Source organism: Mastigoproctus giganteus, chromosome 14 (assembly GCF_048544385.1).
Source record: "Mastigoproctus giganteus isolate SK-2022 chromosome 14, ASM4854438v1, whole genome shotgun sequence".
NCBI lineage: Eukaryota > Metazoa > Arthropoda > Arachnida > Uropygi > Thelyphonidae > Mastigoproctus > Mastigoproctus giganteus.
In genome coordinates, this window is record NC_143588.1 from 15,768,945 (window position 1) to 15,793,248 (window position 24,304).

General features: G+C 34.1%; 1 protein-coding gene across 1 annotated transcript in view; it reads left to right on the forward strand.

Annotated features, from left to right (window-relative positions):
• LOC150074992 (cell adhesion molecule Dscam1-like) overlaps positions 1-24,304 on the forward strand; it is a 91,454-nt gene that overhangs the window by 43,188 nt on the left and 23,962 nt on the right. The window contains exons 2-11 of the mRNA XM_090389164.1: positions 2,181-2,519; positions 4,903-5,202; positions 5,479-5,733; positions 5,854-6,135; positions 9,846-10,109; positions 12,349-12,687; positions 17,112-17,408; positions 19,543-19,728; positions 20,672-20,767; positions 24,190-24,201. Coding sequence (XP_090245290.1) covers positions 2,181-2,519; positions 4,903-5,202; positions 5,479-5,733; positions 5,854-6,135; positions 9,846-10,109; positions 12,349-12,687; positions 17,112-17,408; positions 19,543-19,728; positions 20,672-20,767; positions 24,190-24,201 — 2,370 coding nt within the window. The remainder of the gene's footprint in view (positions 1-2,180; positions 2,520-4,902; positions 5,203-5,478; positions 5,734-5,853; positions 6,136-9,845; positions 10,110-12,348; positions 12,688-17,111; positions 17,409-19,542; positions 19,729-20,671; positions 20,768-24,189; positions 24,202-24,304) is intronic.

Below are 24,304 nucleotides of genomic sequence, written 5' to 3' on the forward strand. Positions count from 1 at the left end.
ATACTAGACAATCCTAACCACACACCCTTATCTTTTTCTTACAAATAACCCTTCAAAGTACATGGTCAAGGTAAGTAGTCCTCTTGGCATCTTGGATCAACTTGGTGGGGTCTCTTCTCCAATGGAGCCATTCTCAACATTGTTTTGCATTACAAAATGCAAAATAGGATGATCATCAAGATTATTATATTGTTTTATTTCAGTATTTCTGGATCACTGACAAAATCAAATGGAATTATGAATTGACTTAGGTAGCAGATGAACCATACAGCAAGGTCTGTGCCACTACAGAGAAAGTGACAGAGGTTGGTTGTTTAAAGAGCACAGGGAAATTCAGAATTTGCAGTTTCATTACTGAACTTAAGCCTATCTTTTCAAGGGCAAACCGCTTGGAAATGGAGTCTCATACATAGTAGCCCACACTCAAGACTGATGAGAGGACCCTCCTGTGCAATTTAACAATCATGCCAAACCAACAGTCTATTGTCAGATTTTTGGGGGGGGGGGTTTCTAAAGCAGTGTTCTGAGGAATTGTTAAGCTTTAATGGTCATGTAGCAGTAAAAAAAAACACATCTTTACTTTTATCATGGGGGAGCTATAGTTGCAGTCCCTACCCTACCAGTAAACCATCGCCAATCTGGATTAATTGGGGAAGAGGTCATCCAGATTAGTGAAGTCAAATTTAGCCCTAAAAGACAAATAAATGAAAAATTCAATGATACAGGTAGTGCTGATGAAAATAAAAAAAATCACTGTTATAGCCTTTATCTAAAAACTATAAAAAGACATTTATCCATTGATAGAAGATTCAGAAATTGTACTTGTTTTTGAACATAATGGCAGGAGCCGCAGTGCGTAGTGCACACTTCTTGATTAGACCGGGGTTTGAGCCTGTGACCACCAAATACGGAGGATGCGGAAAGGTCAGGGAATGACCACCACGTATCCCTGGAGCAATATGGCCTTAGTTGCTAATGCTCCTAAAAACGAAATAACAACAATAGCATTTTCAAATAAAAATTAGCCTAACATCGATTTTAAAGTAAATGCCTTTATAGATTCGTTTTGTTTTTTTAATATCTGACACAGTCTGTTGGCCAATACCAAATTCTTCAGCAATTTTTTTTTCCAGGAACACCATTTTCAAGTTGTTCTATCACTTCGAGCTTGTTTTGTTTTTATTCCACTTTTCAATTCTTTAAAACTCATAATTATATAAAATATGTTAACTTATGTACATATGTATAAAGAAGTATGTAAATGAAATGAAATAAGCAATAACATCTGTCTGACTAAGAGTCAGTCAAAAGACTAGTCAAACAATCATTTAGGGCTATGATAACTCCCAGCTCTTGTTCAGCATTAATTCTAAAAAAATACTGATAAATGAAGAGATATAAGTGGGACTTGGCAGACTTTAGGCGATAATGGACCATTCAGGTTGGACCATGTAAATTTGTGAAATGAATGAGGAAATTTTTAATAATTAATAATTGTTGCTTACTTCATAATATGTAGAGGGCCTCATTTTAGTTTATTATGCATTCTTATCAATCCTTTAATATGACACTTTCCCATAACTGTTAAAATAAAAATTAAAAATATTTCTTCACCAACTCTGAGAGTTCAAAAATTCTATTTGATTGAGGGTGATCTGAATTTAACCCTGAATTTGGGTTTGGAAGTATATGTGTATATTAATTATTCTGAATTTAGTAACTTATATACTGTGTTTAGTGAATACTGTACATAATATTTCTTCTTTGTTTTAGTAATTTATTTAAGCTTCATGTGGAATAAACCATTAGTTGGTAGACCTGAAATTCTGGAAATGTTAAATGTTGACATAAATGATTTTCTGTTGATACTTTTATTGATTGCACTTACAACACATCACTGCTGTATAAGTGTTGGAGGGTAGCATGTATATTACCTTGGAGTTGGAGAGGATAAGACTCCTCTCCAACTCTGCACTGCTCTAGACCTATCTCATAAGAATGGGAATCAAATCTTAAAGCACCTTAAATTTTTATGAACAATTATAGAAATTTAAAAATTAATTCATAATAGCAATTGCATGATAAAATAGGATGAACTTTGCTTTTTAGTTTAGAATAAATATTACGTGCATTATCATTTTATTTGTTATAAATGCTTTATAATTTTCTTCTATTTTCAGTTGTATGTGGTTGGGCACAGCTTTTACCTAGTGAAAATCGAGATGTAGTTGAAGGAGAGTCCATTAAGCTCCAGTGTCGTTTTCATGCTGCTTTAGCCTCCAGCAACACACTTTATTACTGGATAAGGACTAATCGAGATGGTAGAGACAATGCAGCAATTAAAGATGTTGCCCTTGAATCTCACTACACTATAGAATTTTCTCCTCAGGAGGGCAGATATGACCTAGTTATTTCAAGGGCTCAGTATGATAAGGATAATGGCCATTTTGAATGCAAACTGAAGGAAGGTGGCAGTGGAGCAGATATCTACAATGTTGCTTTTGTAATAACAGTTTTAAGTAAGTACATCTTAATAATAAAATAAACCTTAAATATTGAAAGTTACTGGTCCTGGACAATTCTGCCCATTTTTTATGTTCACAGACTGCATCTAAAACATTATTGATGGGCTAGATTTTTCCTTTCAAACAAATAATCCAAAATAGGTATTTTAATCAGATTTATATTGTTAAAGATATTATTTTGATCCTTAAAGAAGGGAACTTAAACTCCATGACTTAAAGAATTCAGTCATGGAGGCAGCTAAAATGCATTAAAAAAAAAAAGAAAAAGTGTGTTCTTTACAGTGCAATTTAAATGGTCACATTATGCATGTATTAGAAGTATGCTTCAATTTTGATTGGTTATAGGGATATTTATTTTTTCTTGACCGAACTTTAAATTCTCCCACAAAATTGGTTTGGTTACTGTTCTTGAGAACACTATTTAGTTTATTTTATCTAGCTGCAAAGGTGGAATCCCTCCCCACTAAATTTATGCTCATAGTGCAGAACTTGGCATATACATATTACACTTGTTTGCTTCTCCCCCCAGCACCCTTGAAGGGGGGATTGAAAGTAAATTAAGTATGTCTTGTCATTAAATTAATTGGTATTTGCAAATGTTATATTATGGGAGGTAAAAAAAAAAAAAAGAAAGTTATTTGTAGGCATCGCAAATTCAACAACCTTTTCCCTATCTAAGATTTTGAATGAGTCTCTCCCCCCCAAACTTAGCAGTATGGTAGTTCTTCCAAAAAAAACTGAATTCTGTATACAGACTTGCTACAGTACTATTATGTTCACCTTTTGAAGCCTCACCTAAACTTGAGCTTTAGTCAGTCAAAAGGCATATTAATGCAGCAGAAATTAAGCCAGTTTATTGAAAAAAAATATTCATTTCTTATGGAAGCAATTTAAGTTTGAAACTAGCATCGCACTTCTACATTATAATCTAAATTGGAAGGAAGTACTGTATTCATATAAACCAGTGTTGCACTAACTTTTTCAGATCTCTTTTGATTTTGGTTGACCTCCAAATTAAAATAGTCTCAAAAACTTACCTGCAGCAGGTGCTGCAAGATGTGTTTATTCGGCTGGTGAATAAAAACTTGAAGATATGCTCTATCACCTAGTTTAAGAGTTGTATCTGGCGCCTTATTCACAAAGTAATGTTTTTAGTTGATACTCTATTGCAGAAAACACTCATGAGCAGATGGTCATAGACCTGATTTTGGTGCATTATAGCCTTAGTTGCTAATGTGCCAATAAAATCACCAACCAGCAGATGGTCATTATTATCTATTGTCTGTTAGTAGGTTTTTTTTTTTTTTTTTTTTTTGAAAGCTTGTGGTGCAGAACTTGGCATATACATATTATACTTGTTTGCTTCTCCCCAGCACACTTGAAGGGGGGGGGGGAATTGAAAGTAAATTAAGTATGTCTTGCCATTAAATTAATTGGTATTTGCAAATGTTAGTATTGTTATATCCAGATTCATATTATAGCTCTTCCCACACATTTTTTTATGCACACATCACAAACTGAATTCTGTATACAGACTTGCTACAGTACTATTATGTTGTTATTTTTAATTCTGGAAACAGCTTTCTCAGTTTGGCAGTTTTATTGCCTTTGCTAGATGCACAATGGTGGAACTGTGTTTGAATGATCCAGATAAGTTTGTAAATATTCCCTACCAGCAGTGATTTGCTTATTAACAACATATTGTGCCATTTGCTCTGTGAGTAATCTATGGCCATCACAAGTCTAATTAGTATTACTGTAATAGCCTTCACAGTGAATGCTTGTTGAAAAAATGAAAATGTGTATGCACATTGATTACCTTTGAAAATGTCAAAAGGCAGCCTATTAAATTATCCAGATCCATATTAGAGAGTGTGCATTTTGGAGAGATAATCTAAGAAATAAATTCTGATACTTCTGGCTGGGACCCAAGGTTGAGTATCCACAAAAAAGTGTCTTAATGGACTCTTCTCTAAAAGGGAGGTTTCATTATATAACAGAATCATGATTCGATTAATTATGATAGTAAATGTAATGTTTTAGCTGTAACATTTTTCTTATTTTTTTTGCATTTGCATATTTTGACTAGTTTTTAGTGCATATTATCCAGTGTCTATTTTCAAGCCTTCTCTGAAATAGCATGCACCTAGCATATTTGGACTCATTCAAAAATAGCTTTATTTTGTATTCAAATAATTTTATTTTCTTTAAAGTGGAAAGGTACTTTGAAATATTGAAACTTGTATAAAATTTGGCAGTTTTCAACCCTGAATAGGGTTGAAACCTGCCAAAAGTTTGCTGCTCCTCTTCAGAATTTAAGTAGGTTAACTTCTTTGATATTAATTGCAAAATTCATTGTTTATTCTGTTTCTCTTAGTTCCACCTGGGCCACCTCAGATTACACCTCCAAATCCTGTAGGCAAGGAAGGAGAAACCTTTGCACTTACATGCATGAGCGAAGGAGGTAGTCCAGATCCTTTAGTTCAATGGTACCGAGAAGGTATACCACTCCAGGGTCAGCTGCAGAAAGGTGGATCGCGAGATAGGCCTACTTCAAGTATTCTTACCATCAGTCCTCGAATGGAAGATGATGGCGCTACCTATCGCTGTGCCGTTTGGAATCGTGCTATTCGAGAAGAAATGCGTATGGAAGCTAGTGTCACTCTTCGTGTCCACTGTAAGATTTTAGTTTCTTATAATTACTTTGATATCATAGAAAATATTGCACATAGTTGAAACCGTGTTCATCTAATTAACACATGGTTTCCATAAGTAAGGAAAATATTTGGAATAATTGGTGACATAAATATGTATAATTTATTTTTCAAATACATATTTACCCATTATACATATTTACTCATTCTGATGCTGTTCTGATACACATTCATTTGCATGTTTAGATACATTGCTTTTTATAATATAACTGTTGGTTAATTCTTGGGTTATTTTTCAGATGTACCAAGGGTTGTTGTTGGACCATATAACCCCCTCAATGTTATGATTGATACTGATGCTGTTCTCACTTGCTCTGTATCAGCTAATCCTCCTGTGCGATCAGTACGATGGGTTAAATCAGGACATTTACTTTCTAATACACACAATCATACAATTCCTAGAGTTACATCAGAAGACAGTGGTCTGTATACTTGTATGGCAGATAATGGAGTTGGAGAAGCAACTCAGGCTAACTTGGAACTCTCTGTACTATGTAAGTTTGACAGATATTGCAAATTAATGCTCTAATTCTTTTTGATAAATATTCATTACAATAAAAATACTTTTATATCATTTTTACATAAATTTCTGCATGTTTAATCTTACTTTTTAGATGGTCCTAAGGTAAATCTGTTACCTGAGAAGGAAGTCTCATTAGGAGAATCACTGGCAGTGAAATGCAATGTGGCATCTAATCCATTGCCACATTTTCTTCAGTGGTTGAAAGAAGGTGATCCATTCTTTCAGCAAAATGGTGATACTTTAAGGCTAGATGCTATTTCTGCTGATGATTCTGGAAGATATACCTGTCAAGCCGCTGTGTTGTTGCGGACAAGTGGATCATCCCTACAAAGAGAATCTAGCAGTAATGCTTCAATTACTATTAATGTGAGACGTAAGTATATTCTATTTTTCTTACTTTTTTTTTTAGAGATGATTTACATTTTCCTATTTTCTGTAATTCAGGACTTCTTTATTCAATTCAGGGCTTCCAACCATTTTGGTCAGAAGAACACATTACATTGTCGACTGGATCATAAATGAAACACATCTTTATTATGGATTAGATTTAAAAATACTGTGAATCACATTCAAAATTTGGGGATGAGGGAGCACTTATTTTTAATATAAATGGACAATGTATATTAAATATACATTGTCCTGTATGCACTGTATGGGATATGTTCCATAGCAGTTCATGGGATATGTTCTATAGTAAATTACATTTTAACAAAATGTAATTTACAGATAGCTGTAGATTACATTTTGTTAAAAAAAAAAGCATATGTGTTTTGCTGTTTTGGCTGCATGTGGAGGATCAACATCATATTAAGTAGGTGGTCATAATGTTTTGGTCATTGGTGTATATATATATATATATATATATATATATATATATAAACCAATGAGCCAAATACAATATATATATATATACACCGATGAGCCAAATACAATATATATACACCGATGAGCCAAAACATTATGACCACCTACTTAATATGATGTTGGTCCTCTACATGCAGCCAAAACAGCTCATACACGGTGAGGCATGGACGCTACAAGATTTCTAAATGTGTCTTGTGGTATCTGGTAGCCTGTAAAGCCCGTGGTTGAAACACTGCTGATCAGAGTTGCTGTTCCAACACAAACCACAGATGCTCGATGGCATCGATGTCTGGGGAATTTGGAGGCCAGGGCAATATGTGGAAGTCTTCCTCATGTCCTGCGAGCCAGTCTCGAACAATCCGGGCAGTGTGGCATGGCGAATTATCCTGCTGAAAGACTGCACTGCCAGAGGGGAAGACCGTTGTTATGAAAGGGTGTATCTAGTCTGCAATGATGTGGTAGGTGGTAGATGTCAGAGTATTCAGCACATGGATGACTGGACCCAGGGTATCCCAGCAGAACATTGCTCAAGGCATGACACTGCTGCCATTGGCTTGTTTTTGTTCTATTGTGCATCCAGGCGGCATCATTTTCCCAGGTAAATGATGCACACGTACCTGGCTGTCCACATGGTGCAACAGGAAACTTGATTCATCAGACCAGATGACCTTCTTCCAATCACTCAAGGTCCAGTTTCAATGCTCGCATGGCCATTGTAGGCACTGTCGCCAGTGAACCGTGGTTAGCATGGGCACTTGGAGCGGCCTGCGGCTACACAGCTCCATTTTCGGCAGGGTTCGCTGTACTCTGTGTTGTGACACATTACTCCCATCACCAGCATTCCAATTACCAGCGAGTTGTGCCACAGTCACTCTTCTGTTGCCACGTACCATTCGCTCACCTCAAGCATCGATGAGCCGTGGTCGTCCAACATCTTGCTGGCAGTTCGTGGGTTTCCTCTCTTTGGACCACTTTCGGTAGGTACTAACCATGGCTGACCGTGAGCCCCACCAGCCATGCCATTTCAAATATGCTCTGACTAGTCATCTGGCCATTACAGTTTGGCCTTTGCCAAACTTGCTTAAGTCTGCTGCCGTTCCCACCTGAAGAACAAGAGTAAAACCGATTAATGGAGCTCAGTTATCAGGTGTTTTTTTATACTGTGTACTGACTCGCGCATGTGCTGTAGTTCACCAGCAGTTGCTTCGATTTGCATAACGACTCGCTGGAATAACGATTCGGCTTATCTGTGTATCTATAATCTAAAGTTTAACAAAAAAGATAAAAATAAATATAAAATTAGTAATGCAAACATCAGTGGCAGCATATATGCACATTCCATTAAATGCTGTGTGAAATAAACTAAAATACAATGTATGCCAGTAGTATGGCAAACCAGTAGAGCGAAATGATAAACTAAACTGGTGAGACAATACAAAAGAAAAGGGGAGAAAGTAGTCAAGAAGTCTTGACTACTGCCCCACCACTTTTTTTTCCCCTTTTGTATTGTTTCACCGGTTTAGTTTATCATTTTGCTTAGTTTGGCATGCATTTTATTTTAGTTTATATATATATATATATATATATATATACTTAGAAATAGTAAAAATATTTTACAAAAAAATAAATAGAAATAGAAATGTTTTTCAAAGTGAAAAATTAAGATATCTTGAAATAATTTTTGCTAATATGCAAGGTCAGTAACTTATCAGAAACCCTAAGACTATTCTCCAGGTTACTGCACACAAAATATTGACTTTTCTGAGCAACTAAGTACAAATATTTATATTCAAATATCTAGTACAAATATCTAAATAATAAACCTTTCAAGCCTTTTTAGTTTATTAAGCTATGTAGTTAAATATTTTTATATATGTTATTATATAAAATTAAAAAAATGGACAAATTCAGCTTCAAAATTTTGTATATTGTGCCAACTAAGTTGCCACAGAGGACAAAATAGGGATATTCATAATTGCAGATTCCTTTTGTGAAACTTAGTTTTTTTGCTGAGTTAATTAAAAATGTTGATTGCACGTGGGGAGGAGTCTTGATGAATGTTACTAATTCAGGATGTAATTTCTGAGGCCATTCTGAGTAAAACATGTTGTATCAACATGGGTCTGACTCTAAGTGGTTGTGGAATTATGGCTGTTCAGAATTTACCAGTTTAATAAATGGAGTTGAGAATGCAAGAATACAATAATAAGGCAATGTGTGTGTGTCAGGCTGTTTGTTTTTTAAGAGCATTCATTCTTTAAAATTTGTTTACAAGATTTTGTACAAAACCTAGTAAATCTTGCTAACATTTCCTATAAAGATGTGGGTCTGTTTGTATGTTCTAATGCACACACTTGTGCAGCCATTTACATAATAAACCATGGAATAGTCACATGAATTGACATACCACAGAAGAAGGTGCACCAAAAAAACTTTCAAAACACTTTGTAATCTTGCAGAGCTATGCAACAGTCATTTTTCAGGCAGATGAATTGCCAGTAAGTTACAAAGTTGGCCACCTAGTTCTCTAGATTCTGTCTTTAGATTTTGCGTTTAAAATGGAGAAAAATAGTCCATGTTATGCCAAATGTTGTAAACAAAATTTAAAGAGATTCTTTAAATAGACTTACCAGATCCACATTGCTTTATTCTCATTTTGTAGCATTGTAAAATTTGAAGAACTGTTTTGATATAACATCAGAAATTATATCCTAAAGTTGTGTATATTCCTCATTACTCATCCTGTATGAGAAGTGGAAGGTAACAGGGAATTTTTGACACCCATGGCTAAATATCAGAAATGTGCTTTTTTCATAAAATAATTAAAGTATAATTATTATCCATGATATGGCACTTTTTATGTAAAAAGCTGTTTTTATAATAATTGATTTAGACAGTAACAGTCATATTTTAAAAGTAAATTAGCTGTTCTAAGTCTTTAACTTCATTTAGAACCTTTGATGAATCTGTGCCTGGGACCACATTTACCATACCTTAGTTATGTCTCTGATGAGAGTTAAAGCATTTGAGGAGAAAATTGTGCAGCAATAAGGTGACTACTTTATGGCTGCACCTTTGATCACAGTTGTTCTTTGAATAATGTTTTGTGAGTCTGTGTTATTAGTTCAGGTGAAATGTAAATGACCTTAAAGATGTTAAAATTTAAATTAATTTGTTCATATACTCCTGTAGTTAATCAACTTAATCTTCTTATGATAGATAAACCAGGTGAAACTGAAATTCATCCTCCCCATCCTATTGCAATTGCTGGTCAGCCTGTCATCCTAACATGTGCTGCTAGACCTCCTGGATGGCCAGTCCCTGAGTTTCGTTGGTGGAAGGAAGGAGAACGGGCTGAGTTAAGTAAAACTGCTAATTACACTATCATTAGTGCCCATGTGAGCCAGGAGGGTCAGTACTACTGTCAACCACAGAATCTGTATGGTCATGGTTCAATTTCATCTGTTTATTTAACAGTACATGGTAAGTGAAAAAAATTATAATTTTATGCATAAAGTTTGTTATGATTACCCTGCAGTCTTAGTATTAGTCATGTAGTGCAAGGAAGCCACAGGTTTTTGCTGCACCAACTAAATAATAAAAAGAAACTGCAATCAAGTAAAAAAGCAGGGTAGTATTTCAATGCAGGTACTGAAATAGTTTGAGGAAATAATACTACACTGCATATTACTGCCTAGGGACAATGTTGTCCATTCAGTGACAGTGACAAAGCTTGGGCTCAAGTTCTTTATGACTACATATATCCACAAGTTGACCTAAAGTGACTAATATTATTTTTAATCAAATAATATCACCCAGTAGGTGAATCCATTCTTCATTAAAAACTCAATCTAGGTGCCCTTTTGCAAATCTTCTTGCCCAGTAGGTTGATTGCCTTTCGATCCTTTAAAGAAGCTCATTGTCTTTTTTTAGGTTTACTTGAACACAGTATTCCAAGTGCAGGCTGTAGTCTTATACAGTGGGATTATGACTTCCCTATCTCTATAAGCTAACATCTGATAGGCCACCATGGGCTTACCTTGCCACCTGTGTACACTGCTTGTAGAATTTAATGTTTGCCCATATTGTAACTCCTAAATCCCTTTCACTGTGTTTTTAATTTAGCCCAATGGTGTAATTGATTTTGAGGTGCTATTCCCCAAGTGCATTTCACTTTTATAACTATCCTTGAAGCCTATCCAAGTTATCCTGAAGAACCACTGCTTAGTGCTGGTCATTAACCATGCTCCCAAACTTCATATTTGCAGATTTTGACATTGTGCCCTCTATTCCTTTGTCGATGCCATTTATGAAAATTAGAAACAACAGTAGTCCTGAAGTTGATCCTTGGGGAACATCACTTCTAACGTTAAACCAATGTGAAGGGTAACCTTTAATTACAACTCTCTGCCTCTTATCCAGTCCATCTCAAAACCTTATGTAATAAATGAGGAACTCAGTCAAATGCTTTGATAAAATCCAAATAAAAAATGTCAAAATAACTAACCAGATTGTTTAAACATGATTTTTTCTTTACAAAACCATACTGTGTTTTCTTCAGAATTCTATTTCTATGTAAATGATCATACTTCACTCTTGGTCATTGTTTCTATGATTTTTCCTGCCACTGAAGTTAGACTGGTCAATAGTGAACTGAAATTTATCCTTAACAAGTGAAGGATTTTCATAACAGAAATATTTTGGCATTACCTTTATTTATTAAATGCCAAATAAATGAAAGTTTTCAATAAAGTTCATTCAGTCTTACCTTTTCATTAATGTATAAGGGAAAATAAGTCATAAGAATTAAAAGCATTATAATTCTACAGTACTATTTTGCTCTGTAATGGCTAATAAGATGCATGGTGTCTTCTGAAAAATACTTAAATAAACTGGTATTTAAGTTTAATAGAAAAATGTTTAATTGTGAATATTTGTTAAAGAAAAAAAAAGGAATTTCCCTCCTTAATGTATCCTATGTACTTTTTTAATGATGCATAACTCTGATTCTTATGATTAATTTTCAAATCATATTTAAAAAAAATGTCAAAAAGGGACTGGTAATAATTCTTACAACTTTCATTGTGGAAATTATTCTCAACAAAATTGCATATTACTGCATATAACCTGCTAGTAAACTACTATTAATAGCTTACTGTGGTCAAGTACTTCATATTAACATTTTATATGTGAAGATGACTTGATTCTCATGTTTGTGTATTATGTTTACTGTTGTTATCAGACATGCATTTTTTTAAAAATTTTATATCCCAAAGGGTGCAGTTAGTTAATGATCCCTCATTTATAAAGTCATTATGTTTAGTTTTTTGAATACCTTTTCTATAGAATATATCCTGGCACTTTTCTTCTGAATTAGTATCTATAATTCTACCTCTTTCTTCTAAATCAGTCAACATCCATTTATGCAACTCCAAAAAACTTCTTTTTCTTCTTCATTTATCCCTTCTACTTCATTCTTGGAATAGTCTTTCTTATTTCCTGAAAATTATAATCTACAGAAATTCAAATCCCGAGTTAATAGATATCTTCTATTTTCACTCCTCAACCTATAAATGTTACTAGAGTACTAGTTCCAGTACCTTTTGTGTCTGAGATCACTATTAAAAAAAAAACAACAGTAAATATGTAATTAGTACTATGTCACATGAAGATTTAAATCAGTAAATGTGTACTATGGAATAATGTTCTTTTGTATTTGTAGAGCCAGCAACGGTTACAGTTCCACTTCGTCCTCAAATTGTTAGAAAGGATGGTGATACTGGTTTCGGTATAACTTGTCGTTCACGTGGAAAGCCTAAGCCACGTGTGAGATGGGTGCAGAATGGACATGAAATCTCACAGGATCAAGGCTTATTTAAAATTTTGACAAACAGCAGTATAGAAGACAGTAGTGCCTATTCAGTACAAAGCACCCTTGTATTCGAAGGCATTAATCGCAAAGGTGGAAGTATTTCACCTGCAGATCGAGGTCGATACAGCTGTGAATATGAAAATGGGTTTGGAGAGTCTGCTCTTTCTGAAATGGTTTTAAGAGTTCAACGTAAGTTAAAAATTGTTGAATATCTTTTTAATTTGCATAATAGTAGATTAATGACAATAATTATTTTTCATATTGTATTTATTGCTTTTATTCATAGGAATACATCCACTTCCTCCCTCTACAAAGTAGTCTTTCAGCTTCGGGCACTTATAATAATTTACTTTACATACAGCAGGAAAACAAATAATGTAACAATGAAGACAAATACATTAAAAGTGTTTTTCATTGGTTTGCAGTTGTGTTTGTATCCATCACTGGTGCTGCTGCAGTGGTAGATTTTACAGGTACAACAGAAAGAGCAATTTTTTTTTTGGGCTTGAGGAAAACTAAGCTACTAATACAAGTGTAATGAATGTCTTGTGCACATTAAAACAGGAATCCTATGTACATATGGTACAGAAATGTGAAAAGTGGGTGTTGTGTGATGCATAGTAAGAAAGTCTTACTATGAAAATATTGCATAAAATGAGGTAGGCATATTTCCAAACTCCAAAAAGAAGTGCACATTCTGTTCTAGCAATGATGAACTTCATCTACAGTCAACTATGTTTAAACTTTTAATTTCCAAACAATGCAGCTGAAACAATGTAAATTACAGACAGAAATTTTCTGTTTATACTCTAGGATGACCACATAGGGTTAGAGGAGTTTACAAGAACAGTACTGCTAAAGAAGTCACAATGGCTGCAAGAACCATAGTCAACTGAAACATGTGGTACTGTACCCTTGTAGACAGATGTAGAATAGATGTGCAGAAATTTGCCTTTAGCCAGCGGGTGGTTAATTGCTGGAACAAACTTCCATCTGTCGTTGTGGAAGTTGATAGGTTAAATAAATTTAAGGAGGAACTGGACAGGCATTTGGAGCGAATAGTGTGATTTTTTTTTTTTTTTTGGTTGATGCTGCATAAGCTCATACACTTGCTTTCTTGCATCACATGCCACTACTACTACTACTACTTCGTATTTGACTGCTTGACTACTGCAGCTTGTTACTAGCAATCATGGATAGATAGTGTGATAAATAAAAGGATTCTATGTCAACAACTTTAAAACAACACACACACACAGTGGATGGTGTTGTTTTTAATGATTAGTGCAAAGGTGGAAATATTTTACCTTGTCAGTCTAACTATTCCACTATAATGAAGGTTCTACCTTACTATTTACAGTGTGAGAGGTAGTGATGGTAGTATCAAAAGCAAGTGAATGATGGCCATAAAGGTAGCCATTTGTGTATTGAGTTTAACAAAAATTTATAAACTTTTCTTTTTTATTGAAAAGACTCCATCATTTATTAGTCAAATAAGTGATGATCCAAAAGAAGGAATAATTTTTGGACAAGTTAGTATGCCTCTCATTATCTGTTAGAAGTAAGAGATTGTGTAAATAAGTGATTCCTACGAAGCTGTGGGGTTCCATCAAAGTTACAGTTTATTACCCACCATTACGACAATTCATTATCAGTAAACTTGATGTATTTTTCTTTGTTCTGTTGTTGTTTGTTTTCCTTTCATGTGAAAAATAGTTCCAAATAAATATTGATGCTAATTACGTTTACAACATAATAAAATCATTTATTATTCACATTAATGGAATTGAAACACCTTTACTGGAACCTTGATCACTGCCACACCACACACCTTGTAAGCACAAATGTAATTCTCCAGTGAGACCAATGATGTTCAAGTCTCGTACTCAGTTCATTAATTCTCGTGATCAGTTTCTTAACTGATTTTTTTTAGTAAGTTTAATTATTCACTGTTTATCTACGTAATTTGTCAGAGCTATTAAATTACAAACTTTTTTGATAAACGTCCAATTTAGTATGCCTCTTATTTTATTTAGTATTTATATCCAGTAGCAAAAAAAATCATCTGATCATGTAAAATTTAAACTATAAATATAAACTTATTCCCATAAAAACTAGAAATGATCTGACTGACTAAAATAATAAAATAACATTTCACTCCATGTAAGTAATACCGGGTGGTTATAAAATAAGTTTCCCTATTTAGGAGACTCTAGTGTCAAAACGGTTAGAGATAGCACTGTGAAAATCGGTGGGTATGTCATTTAGGGCATGGGGAAGCAATTTGTAGAAAAAAAAAAAATTAGTTCAAATTTCCACCACCAGGGATTGGCACTGTAAACATGAGATGGAATACTTAACTTAGGATTAGATTTTAATATCAGAACTTACAAATCTACAGATATTGTTCTATGTGCTTTCTTTCACTTGAGATGACATTCTGAAAATGGAGGACTGCGTGCGATACAGTTTCGCATAGCATCTTATTGGGGATGTTAGCTACATGCTCTTTAATGCTTGCTTTCAAATCGACAAGTGTCTGTATGCCGCCATGTTAAACTCTGTCTTTCAGGTATTCCCATAGCCAGAAATCACAGGGATTCAGATCTAGTGATCAGACTGGCCAGAACTGCGGAAAGTCTCTAGAAATGATGCGATCATTTCCGAATGTTAAATGGAGCCGTTCCTTCACTTGTCGACCAACGTGAGGAGGGGCACCACCTTGCTTGAACACTACAGTCTTGAAGCATTACCTTTCTTGCAGAGTAGGAATATGTAATCTCTTAGAAAAGCACAGTACCATGCACTAGTTACCGTAAACCTTACGAGGCCATGAGGTTTATACTCTTCAAAGAAAAATGGTCTGATTATAAACTGCTGTGAATTCACACCATGCTATAACGTATGGATTTTGTAGTGGTCTTTCATGCACAGCAAATGGATGAGAGGTTCTCCATATTCGGCAGTTTTGTGCATTTACAGCCCCTTGAAGAGTGAAATGTGCCTCATAGGACCATAAGATCATTTGAGCCCATGTATCATCGTTTTATACGAGCCAGTAATCGTAGAGCAAAGTCTGTTCATCAAGTTTCATACGAGCCAGTAATCGTAGAGCAAAGTCTGTTCATTGTTGCTGTTCACAAGACTTTAGTTCTTGCACTACGTGAATCTTGTATGGGAACTGAACCAGCGTAAAATTATTTGAAGCACTTTACGTACAGTAGACCATGGAAGGTTCAAGTCTCTTGACGCATCTCTGGCACTACTGACTGGTAGTGTTTTGCATTCTGACCTGGAGGCTGTTGCAACCACCACTACCTCCATTCTGATACGTGGTCACTTCGAAGCTCCACTGATGTCAAAGGCCCTTTATGCAAACCTTTAAATTTCCAATATTCTCACAGTCTGCATTAGCATTACTATTATTCTGGTAGAACATTTTTACTAAAAGAGCATGTTCCTTTTTGTAAGAACCATAATGGTTATTGATGGTGGCATTGGCCCTTCTGCTTCTATCTAATAGGATGTCATTTGCGTAAGCAGCGTGTCTTGAAGTAAATGACAACTTTTGCATATGTGCTGTGCATCTTCCCCCTGGCGGCAGAAATTTGAACTATTTTTTTTTTCTACAAATCGCTTCCCCATACCCTAAATGACATACATACCCATCGATTTTCACAGTACTCTAACCGGCTAACTCTAACCATCTTGACCTGAATAGGGAAATTTATTTTATCACCACCTGGTACGTGTTAAACAGTTTACCGAAACCTAATGGCAGCATTTCAGATTCAGTTTTGGTATCTGTTATAACTTCTACATTAGTTAACAAGAGTATTGTCAAGTATAAAACAATAAGACATTTTTTTTATTTAATGCTACATTTATCATGAGGAGTTAATTAACTTTAAGGCAATAAAACACTCATTTCTTCATGCCAAAGAATATTGTCATTTGAAATTACGTTTAAGTTGTTTTTATGAGGCATTTAAATGAAAAAAAAAGAACTATAAGATAAATTTATGAATAAATCTATATTGGTAAAATGTGTCAATGGACAGACAGAAAACTAATGGCTAAGTGAAACTATGGAGATAATTTGGAAAGCATGACCTATGCTGACAAATAGTGTTACTGCTTTATTAGTTATTTATCTGTCACATTATCTTTCAACTTTCATATTTGAAATGATATTCCATTAGTCCCTTAGAAAGTTTTACTAGTTACTTTTATCCATAAGTAAATTTATTTTTCTTATTAACTGAAATATATGCATTATTTTGCATGTTTCTGGAAGGGTTAAAAAAATTGAAGTTTTATAGTATGGTATATATCATTAATTCTTCTTCTTCTTCTAGGTGTTGTTTCTTTTTATGTTATTGCTAAACATTGCATTATACTGGTTGAAAATAGCTTTAAAAATGCATATTCTGATATAGCTTTTTAACTGTTATTATATTACAAAGTTCTCTGGGAGTTCTTTATTTTTAAGTCTGTTTTCAAGAGTAAATTTAAAATGTACTTTCCAAATGCCAGCATACTTATATATAAAATATAATTTTAGTTATCACTAGTTGAAATTTTTTATTTATGCAGTTAAATGTTATTTTCAGATTCTCCCCTTGTGAGACATAATTACAACAGGGTTGCATATGATATTGGTGAAACAGCAGTATTAACCTGCAAAATGCAGGCTTATCCCCAACCCAATTTTGATTGGTTTGTAAATGGTAGTACTCTGAATGACAATGAGAATTATGGTACCAACATAACTGATCTTGGAGATGATATCTATGCAGGAGTACTTTCTATTAAAGATGTCCGGGAAAAAGATTATGGTGAATACACATGTCGAGCATGGAATCAGTTTAGAGATGACAAAAAAACCATAATAAAACTTGTTAAAAAAGGTAAGTCTTTTTAGCAGCATATTTGAACTTGTTTCACTCTGTGATTTTTGCATTTTAAATGCCAAAAAAGGTGGCCCATTGTTATAAAAACATGTACATACTTTTTTTTTCTGCCACATGTTAGATAAAGATAATTGCATCATTCATTCCAATGCTATTTTTATTTTAGTGACATTTATTGCAGTTATTTATATAATTGTGGAATAAGGAGATGAAAATTTAACATGCATCATTGCTAGTTTGATGTGTATGCACTTTGAAGGGTATTTTAATCCACCTGATCAGAAGAACTATTTTCTTCTGATTTGCCAAAACAAAAACTGGATATTTTTATCGAACAGTTTTTCCAATTCAGCCTTAGTGAGAAGAAAGCCCAAAAATGTCTATGCCCTTCCCAATCCAGATTGACTTAATCCTGTGATTTTTGAATTCAGTCCATGCCATGCCAGCAGAAAATGTGTTAAATGGGAAAGTCTAGTAAGTCCACAACAGGTATACAGTATAGTCTTTTTGACATATTTCTCCACCAGTGTTTATTTCTTTTAATTATTATCAGAGATTAATTAGCTGTTTTTGATGGAGAAGTAAGTCTTATATTTCAGGCTGTAACTTTTTGATATTTCTATAAACTCTCCTTTGAGGGGATAAGTTTTTTTTTTTTTTTTTTTTTTTCTCCTGCCATTTTCTAAATAAAAATAATTCATTCCAATGAGATTTTCGTTTTAGTGGACAGAACTAAGTAAAAGACAGCATGATGAAACTGGGCAGTATTGCATTCCTCACAGTCTGTGATGAACAGAGAGGTTGTATTGGTCGACTAACCTTTAAAGCATCTTAAGAATTCAGGTGCTTATATATTAGAAGCCTAGTATGAACTGTTTGTTTATGATTGTTTTGGCTGTCTTGTAGGCCAGCATTGAATTAGAAGGAACACTTTGGAAAGTACATAGTGTTTGCTAAGACACTCATGTAGCCCTTTTTGAAAATTGAATAAAAATTATATGAGGAAGATTCCCCCCCCCCTGCTGAGGTCTTATCTTGTCAGAAACCATAAAGTGTCAGTGAATGAAAAAAATCAAAGGATGTAACCCCTAAACTCCACTATAGAACTAGGTTGAGCAGCATAGCTGTTCACTTGAAATATAATCTGTAAATTAGTTGGGGAGGAGATGGACTTTTTCTAATTGGGTTTCATCTACAGTCATTATCAGTGCTAAAACGGGAAATGCAGAAAGATCTCTTGACAAGTTACTCCTTGAGTACTGTATACAAGTTTGGAGGCCTCATTTTAGGAAGGATGTAGAACTGTTGGAACGAAGGGTTGCTCTTACGAAGAAAGGCTTAAGTTTTGCAGATTACAGTGTCTGGAGACTAGGCACCTGTGAGGTGATCTGATTGAGGTGTATAAAGCCTTAAATGGTTTGAGCAAGCTGAATGCTGATGGGATTCTTTCTCTTGCTCAGAATAATCAACTGAGAAATCACCAAATCCAAATTGAGGAAAGACAGTTGTAGGATAGATGTGCAGAAGTTTGCCTTTAGCCAGCGGGTAGTTGATTGGTGGAACAGACTTCCATCTTTTGTTGTGGAAGTTGATAGCCTAAATAAATTTGAGACTGAGCTGGACAGGTATTTAGAACGAACGGAGGGGTAAAATGGAAGCGATTTTTTTTGGCTGATGCTGCATAAGCTTGCTTACTTGCATCGTATGCCTCTACTACTGCTAATACACAGTCTTCAAAAATCAGTCAGAATTCTCCTTGGATTGCTCCTGGGTTTTTCATGAGTATTCTCATGTATAAAGATGCAACTGAAATGGTCAGCATCTTTAGTATTTTTATCATTGAATATCACAAAATTAACTGTAGTATTAGAACTAGTAAATACAGAATTTAGGGAATGATAAATGACATTTTGTAAATATATAAAAAAAATTCTGTATATGTCTAGAGATTGCTGTTTATGAATTTTTAATGAGAGCTTTTGCTTAGTGGTGCAAAAGCTCTCATTATTTAATTTGTGATATTTTTTTTGGGGAAGGGGGGTTGGGAACATCATTAGATAAATATATCATAATTTATGCAATGTGTGAAATTCCAAATGCAAAACTATATTTTATTTTTTTATTTCATTAGATGCACCTGATCGGCCATACCAAGTAAAGGTTTTGGATGTAAATTCTGATAAAATTACTCTAGGTTGGATGGAAGGATTCAATGGTGGTTTTGTAAATACAGAATTCTTGGTAACATATATAAATCTTGAGACTGCACAATCCAAAAATGAGAGTTGTCGCTCACAGAATGTATGTCAAATAACAGGTGTGTAATATTTTATTTATTAATTATTATCATATCAACTTTCATATCCTTCTTAATTTGGAGTGGGAAAACAGTTTAAATAGTTTTTAACCTCCATCTCAGAGAATTACTTAAACAAGTGGCAGTGAAAAATTGAGATTGACTCTTATTGTAATTAAAAAAAAAGGGGGGGCCTTGTTTACTGCCTCTGAATTTACTGACTGCCTTATACCACATATAAGGCAGTCAGTAAATGAGCAAAGGCACATGATATTGGCACAGTGATTAAACTTGGGGCTATTTGCAGGATTGTTTCGTTTTTGTTTATAGACTTAGTACTCAGTTGGTTTGTTCTTATTTACAGCTCATAACTTTTCATAATGGGAGGATATGCTAAACCTTAATTTCCTCTCCCAAGTATGCATAGTAATTGTAGAGTGCAAATGATTTTTTTCCTTCTTCATTTGAGAACGGAAAAGGTTGTTTGGTTTTTAGGAGCATTAGCAACTAAGGCCATATTGTTCCAGGGGGGTATGCGGTAGTCATTCCCTGACCTTTCCTCATCCACCATATTTGGTGGATCACGGGCTCAAACCCCGGTCTAATCAAGAAGCATGTGCTATGCACTGCTGCTCCTTCCCACCTGGCTACGGAGGCGCCAATGAAAAAAGGGTTGAATGTATTGTTAGCCAACAGCTGTAAATTGAAATTTGCTAGTTGTTTTGTGTTGAATTATTTTTAATGCATTCATTATTTACACTGATCCAAAATGCCCAAGCTGGTGCAGATCTTGTGACTTTCATGAACAATGCTGTAACCGTTTTGTACTTTGTTAGTATTCCTCTAAAATTGGAGCCTCTGCTCTGGCTTGAATGTTTGTGTACATATTTATTGTTTATCAAAAGGTATCTGTATAATTATATGGGAATTATACACTAACTTTTATATATTATCCATTTTATAGGTCTTCAGTCTGAAACAAATTATAGATTCAAAGTACTGGCAGTCAACACAAGAGGGTACAGTCCATATTCAGAAGAAATTACTGCAAAAACAAAAGGTAGGCAAAATATTATTTTTTATTTTATGGGGGGAGGGTTGACAAGAAGAGATAGGGATAGCAACATGGAATGTGAAGACAATGAGGAAAAATGGCAGTTTAAGAATGGAGATGGATAGTGCAAGACTGAGGGGAAGTGCACTTTTAAAATCTTGCCTTATAAGGTTCTGTATTCTAGTGTTGAGGGAAGAAGTAAGGGAATGTGTGCAAGAGATTGAATATGTTAATGATTTTATAATGGCGATGAAGAGGAAATAATTGGAGAAAATGAATTATTATCTGGTGGTAATGGAGATTGGAAGTGATGAATACATGCTTTGAAAAATCATAAAAGGAGGTTGGAGAATGTGGGAAGATACCAACTTATATTAGAAGTCAAAGATTATAGGAATAATGTCAGTGAAGGATTGAAAGGATTCAATTTAGAAAACTGAGAAGTAAGGCCAACAGTGAAAATGTGGATAAGAACCAGATAAAAATAAAGGATAGATCAATTAGAAGGAAATACAGAAAGTTATAACAAAAGGGATGGTGTGGGTCAATGTCTGAAACAATGAAGTTTTTAAATAATTTAAGAAGTAAGGTAATGTGGCAGAAAGTAGTTGAACAGATAAGGTTGAGATTCAGGTGAAATGAGGTTTGAGCTGCATTAATGGAAAGGCAGTGGAATCAATGCAAATTCAGTGTTAATATTTGAAGTAATGTGAAATGCAGAGATAAAGGCACTAACAAAAACATGTATACAGATAACATATGAGAAGGGAAAACAACCATAGGACTTTATCTAATGTTATGATTATTGTAAAATAGAGAAGAAAAAGAATGCAATGAAATGTATTTCAACACAATTAGTCTCATATTACATATGTAGCAAAACTGAGGGGGGGGGATAGAGGAAATGCTAGGAGAGGAATGCAATGGAAAGAAAGATGAATAAGAATGTTTATTCTCTGTTGTTTGTGGATTTAGAAAAACATGATATGGGAATTTATTGGAGAGATTTAATTGTACTTGGATTAGACAATGGTGTTGTCATTCCCAGCATTGATCAATATATATATAGAGGAGTTAAAATTGTACAGAGATATCTGGTAAAAGTGTGATATGGGAGAAGTGGTCAGGAAATTAGAATTGTAATGTGTAAGATATTTACAGGAACAGGTTACTTAAAGGTGATGGGCAAGAGATTATGAAAGGGAGAATTGTAATTTGGATATCATGGTATGAAAGAGAGGGCTATGGAGATGTGATTAATTGCTGTCATGGCCTTATGATAGATTCGTTATCGCTTGTGTGTGTTAAGATGTACAAATCTGTGTTTTTTTTTGTTTTAAGTTTCTTCTTGATCTTCAAACATTTAGTTGTTTGGAATTGTAATAGAACTGAAAGGTTGGTTTCAACTGCAAAGAGTAATGTTAAAAGGAATTATAGGAATAAATTTTCAGGGAATTTGATTATCTATTAAAAGAGTTATAAGATTGTTTGCAAAAAATTATGGACTTGAAATTTTTATATTCCTAGAATAGTGTTGAGAAGTCAAATTCCTCTGCTTGTCCAACTAATGGACTTCAAGAGAGAGAGAGAGTATAATGTTATTGATTGAGTTGGACAGGAGCCATCTACAGTTCATCAATGATGGTTACAATGGAAAGAGAAAGGCAGAGAACCTGTGTATCTGGTGCTTTTCCCCATACTCTGTGCGACTTCTCGCACAGTTTACAATCAATTGCAGGAAGCAGGGCTCCAATCTTGGGTCCCATTGAACTGTTTGCCTCCCTCTTCTAATTATTGTTGTGCGTGCGTGGGTCAGAAAAGAGAGAGAGAGAGGCATTGGTTATTGTTTTTGGCAAATACAGATAATGTAGGTGTTCCCAATTGCTAGATTGGTTCTTCCAACCTGCAAGATCACCAGATCTGTTCTTTCCCCAGTTGAGACATGATTAAACTCAGGTGAAACAGACCCGGGAATGACCTAATGTGTGCCAATCATTGCTTATATTTAAGGAGGTGTTCGTCACACCTGATATTAATTTTCAACTGTGTAAACAATTTTCAGTGATGCAGCAAATAAAACTTATTGTAATCTTTTTTTTTTTTTTCATATTTTCATCAACTTTAGTCATCTGATCACTCTTTCAGTATATTTAAAGGGGGAGGGGGAAACATATTTCATTGTGAAAACTGGATAAATTTTCATTTGAATATTGAGTCATTCGTGCAAAGCTAAGATTTAGGGCTAACTAGTGCTTTTTGGCAGGGGTGATAATGCAGGAAAAAGAGTTTGAGATTTACAGTGAACTCCCACTTATCTAGGATGGTGGGTAGGGAGAACAAATACTCAGAATCGAAAATATTGATAATTAAAAATTTTATTTTTGACTTATATTTTTGTTAAAACATGTATAACTTATAAGATCCAAGACTGAAATTTTAAACAAATGTAATATTTAAGGCCTTACTAAATTGATTTGTGGGATATCATTTTAATTCAGAGATAGCACAGACTAGAGGAAATGTATTTAAATTTTGAAAAAAAAAAAAAAAAACAAAAAAAAAAATAGTCAGCAGCCTTCTGTGCAGACTGGATATATGAAATTCTCTTAGTCAAAAGGATCATTAAATGTGGGATCAAATTGCCACCTAATCTTATTGCACAAAAAAACTGTAACAGCAGGTGTGTGGCTGTCTTTATCACTCAGTTTTTTGTGAAAAAAGGCAAGAAATAGTTAAAAAATAAGATTGTTTCCATTTTAAATTCTGAGATTGTATATTGTATAATAAGATAAAATAAGGAAACAATATTTTACAGCTAACGATGCAAATGAACTGGAGAATAATTAAATTCATAAGTTGTACTGTTTTTGATGTATCAAAATACCAAGTTACCAGCTACATGGGAGGGGATGCCTGGATGAACCAGGCATCTTCTAAAGTTACCAGTTTTTTTTTTTTTTTTTGTTACTGAATAAGCCTGTCTTTGCATTAATTATGCTAAATATTATAGGTCAGTTCAGAATCCATCTTCAGTTTCCATAAGTGAAAAAAATGAACATGCTGTAGGAAGTATGGGCTTTTATGAACACAAAATATGTTAATTTATCTTGGTTTTTGATTAGCATAAAGATAATTCCTGCCATATACTCAAAGAGGTTTTTTTTTTTTTTTTTTAATCAAGTAAAAATCAAGTAGAAAAAGTATTTGGTATTCATCCTGAGAATGACTGTTTGGATAATATATGCCAGGACATTTTTATGAAAAAAAAGACTTATTGAACTGTCATCAAATATAGAAATCTCTCTTTTTTTCATTCAAGTAAAGACAAATAAATTTCACTTTAATGATTATCTTATCATTTGTAGGTATATTTTTTAATATATATATTTTTTTTCTTTCTTTTCCCTGCTTCCCCTTCTCTTGAACAGTGAATTTAAGAGGTAAGCACCAAATTTTGCTTTACAATTTCTTTTTTTTCTTAAATATTATGATTATAATTCATCAAGATTACCTTTTATCTTTTTATGTTGTCAAGTTCAAAAA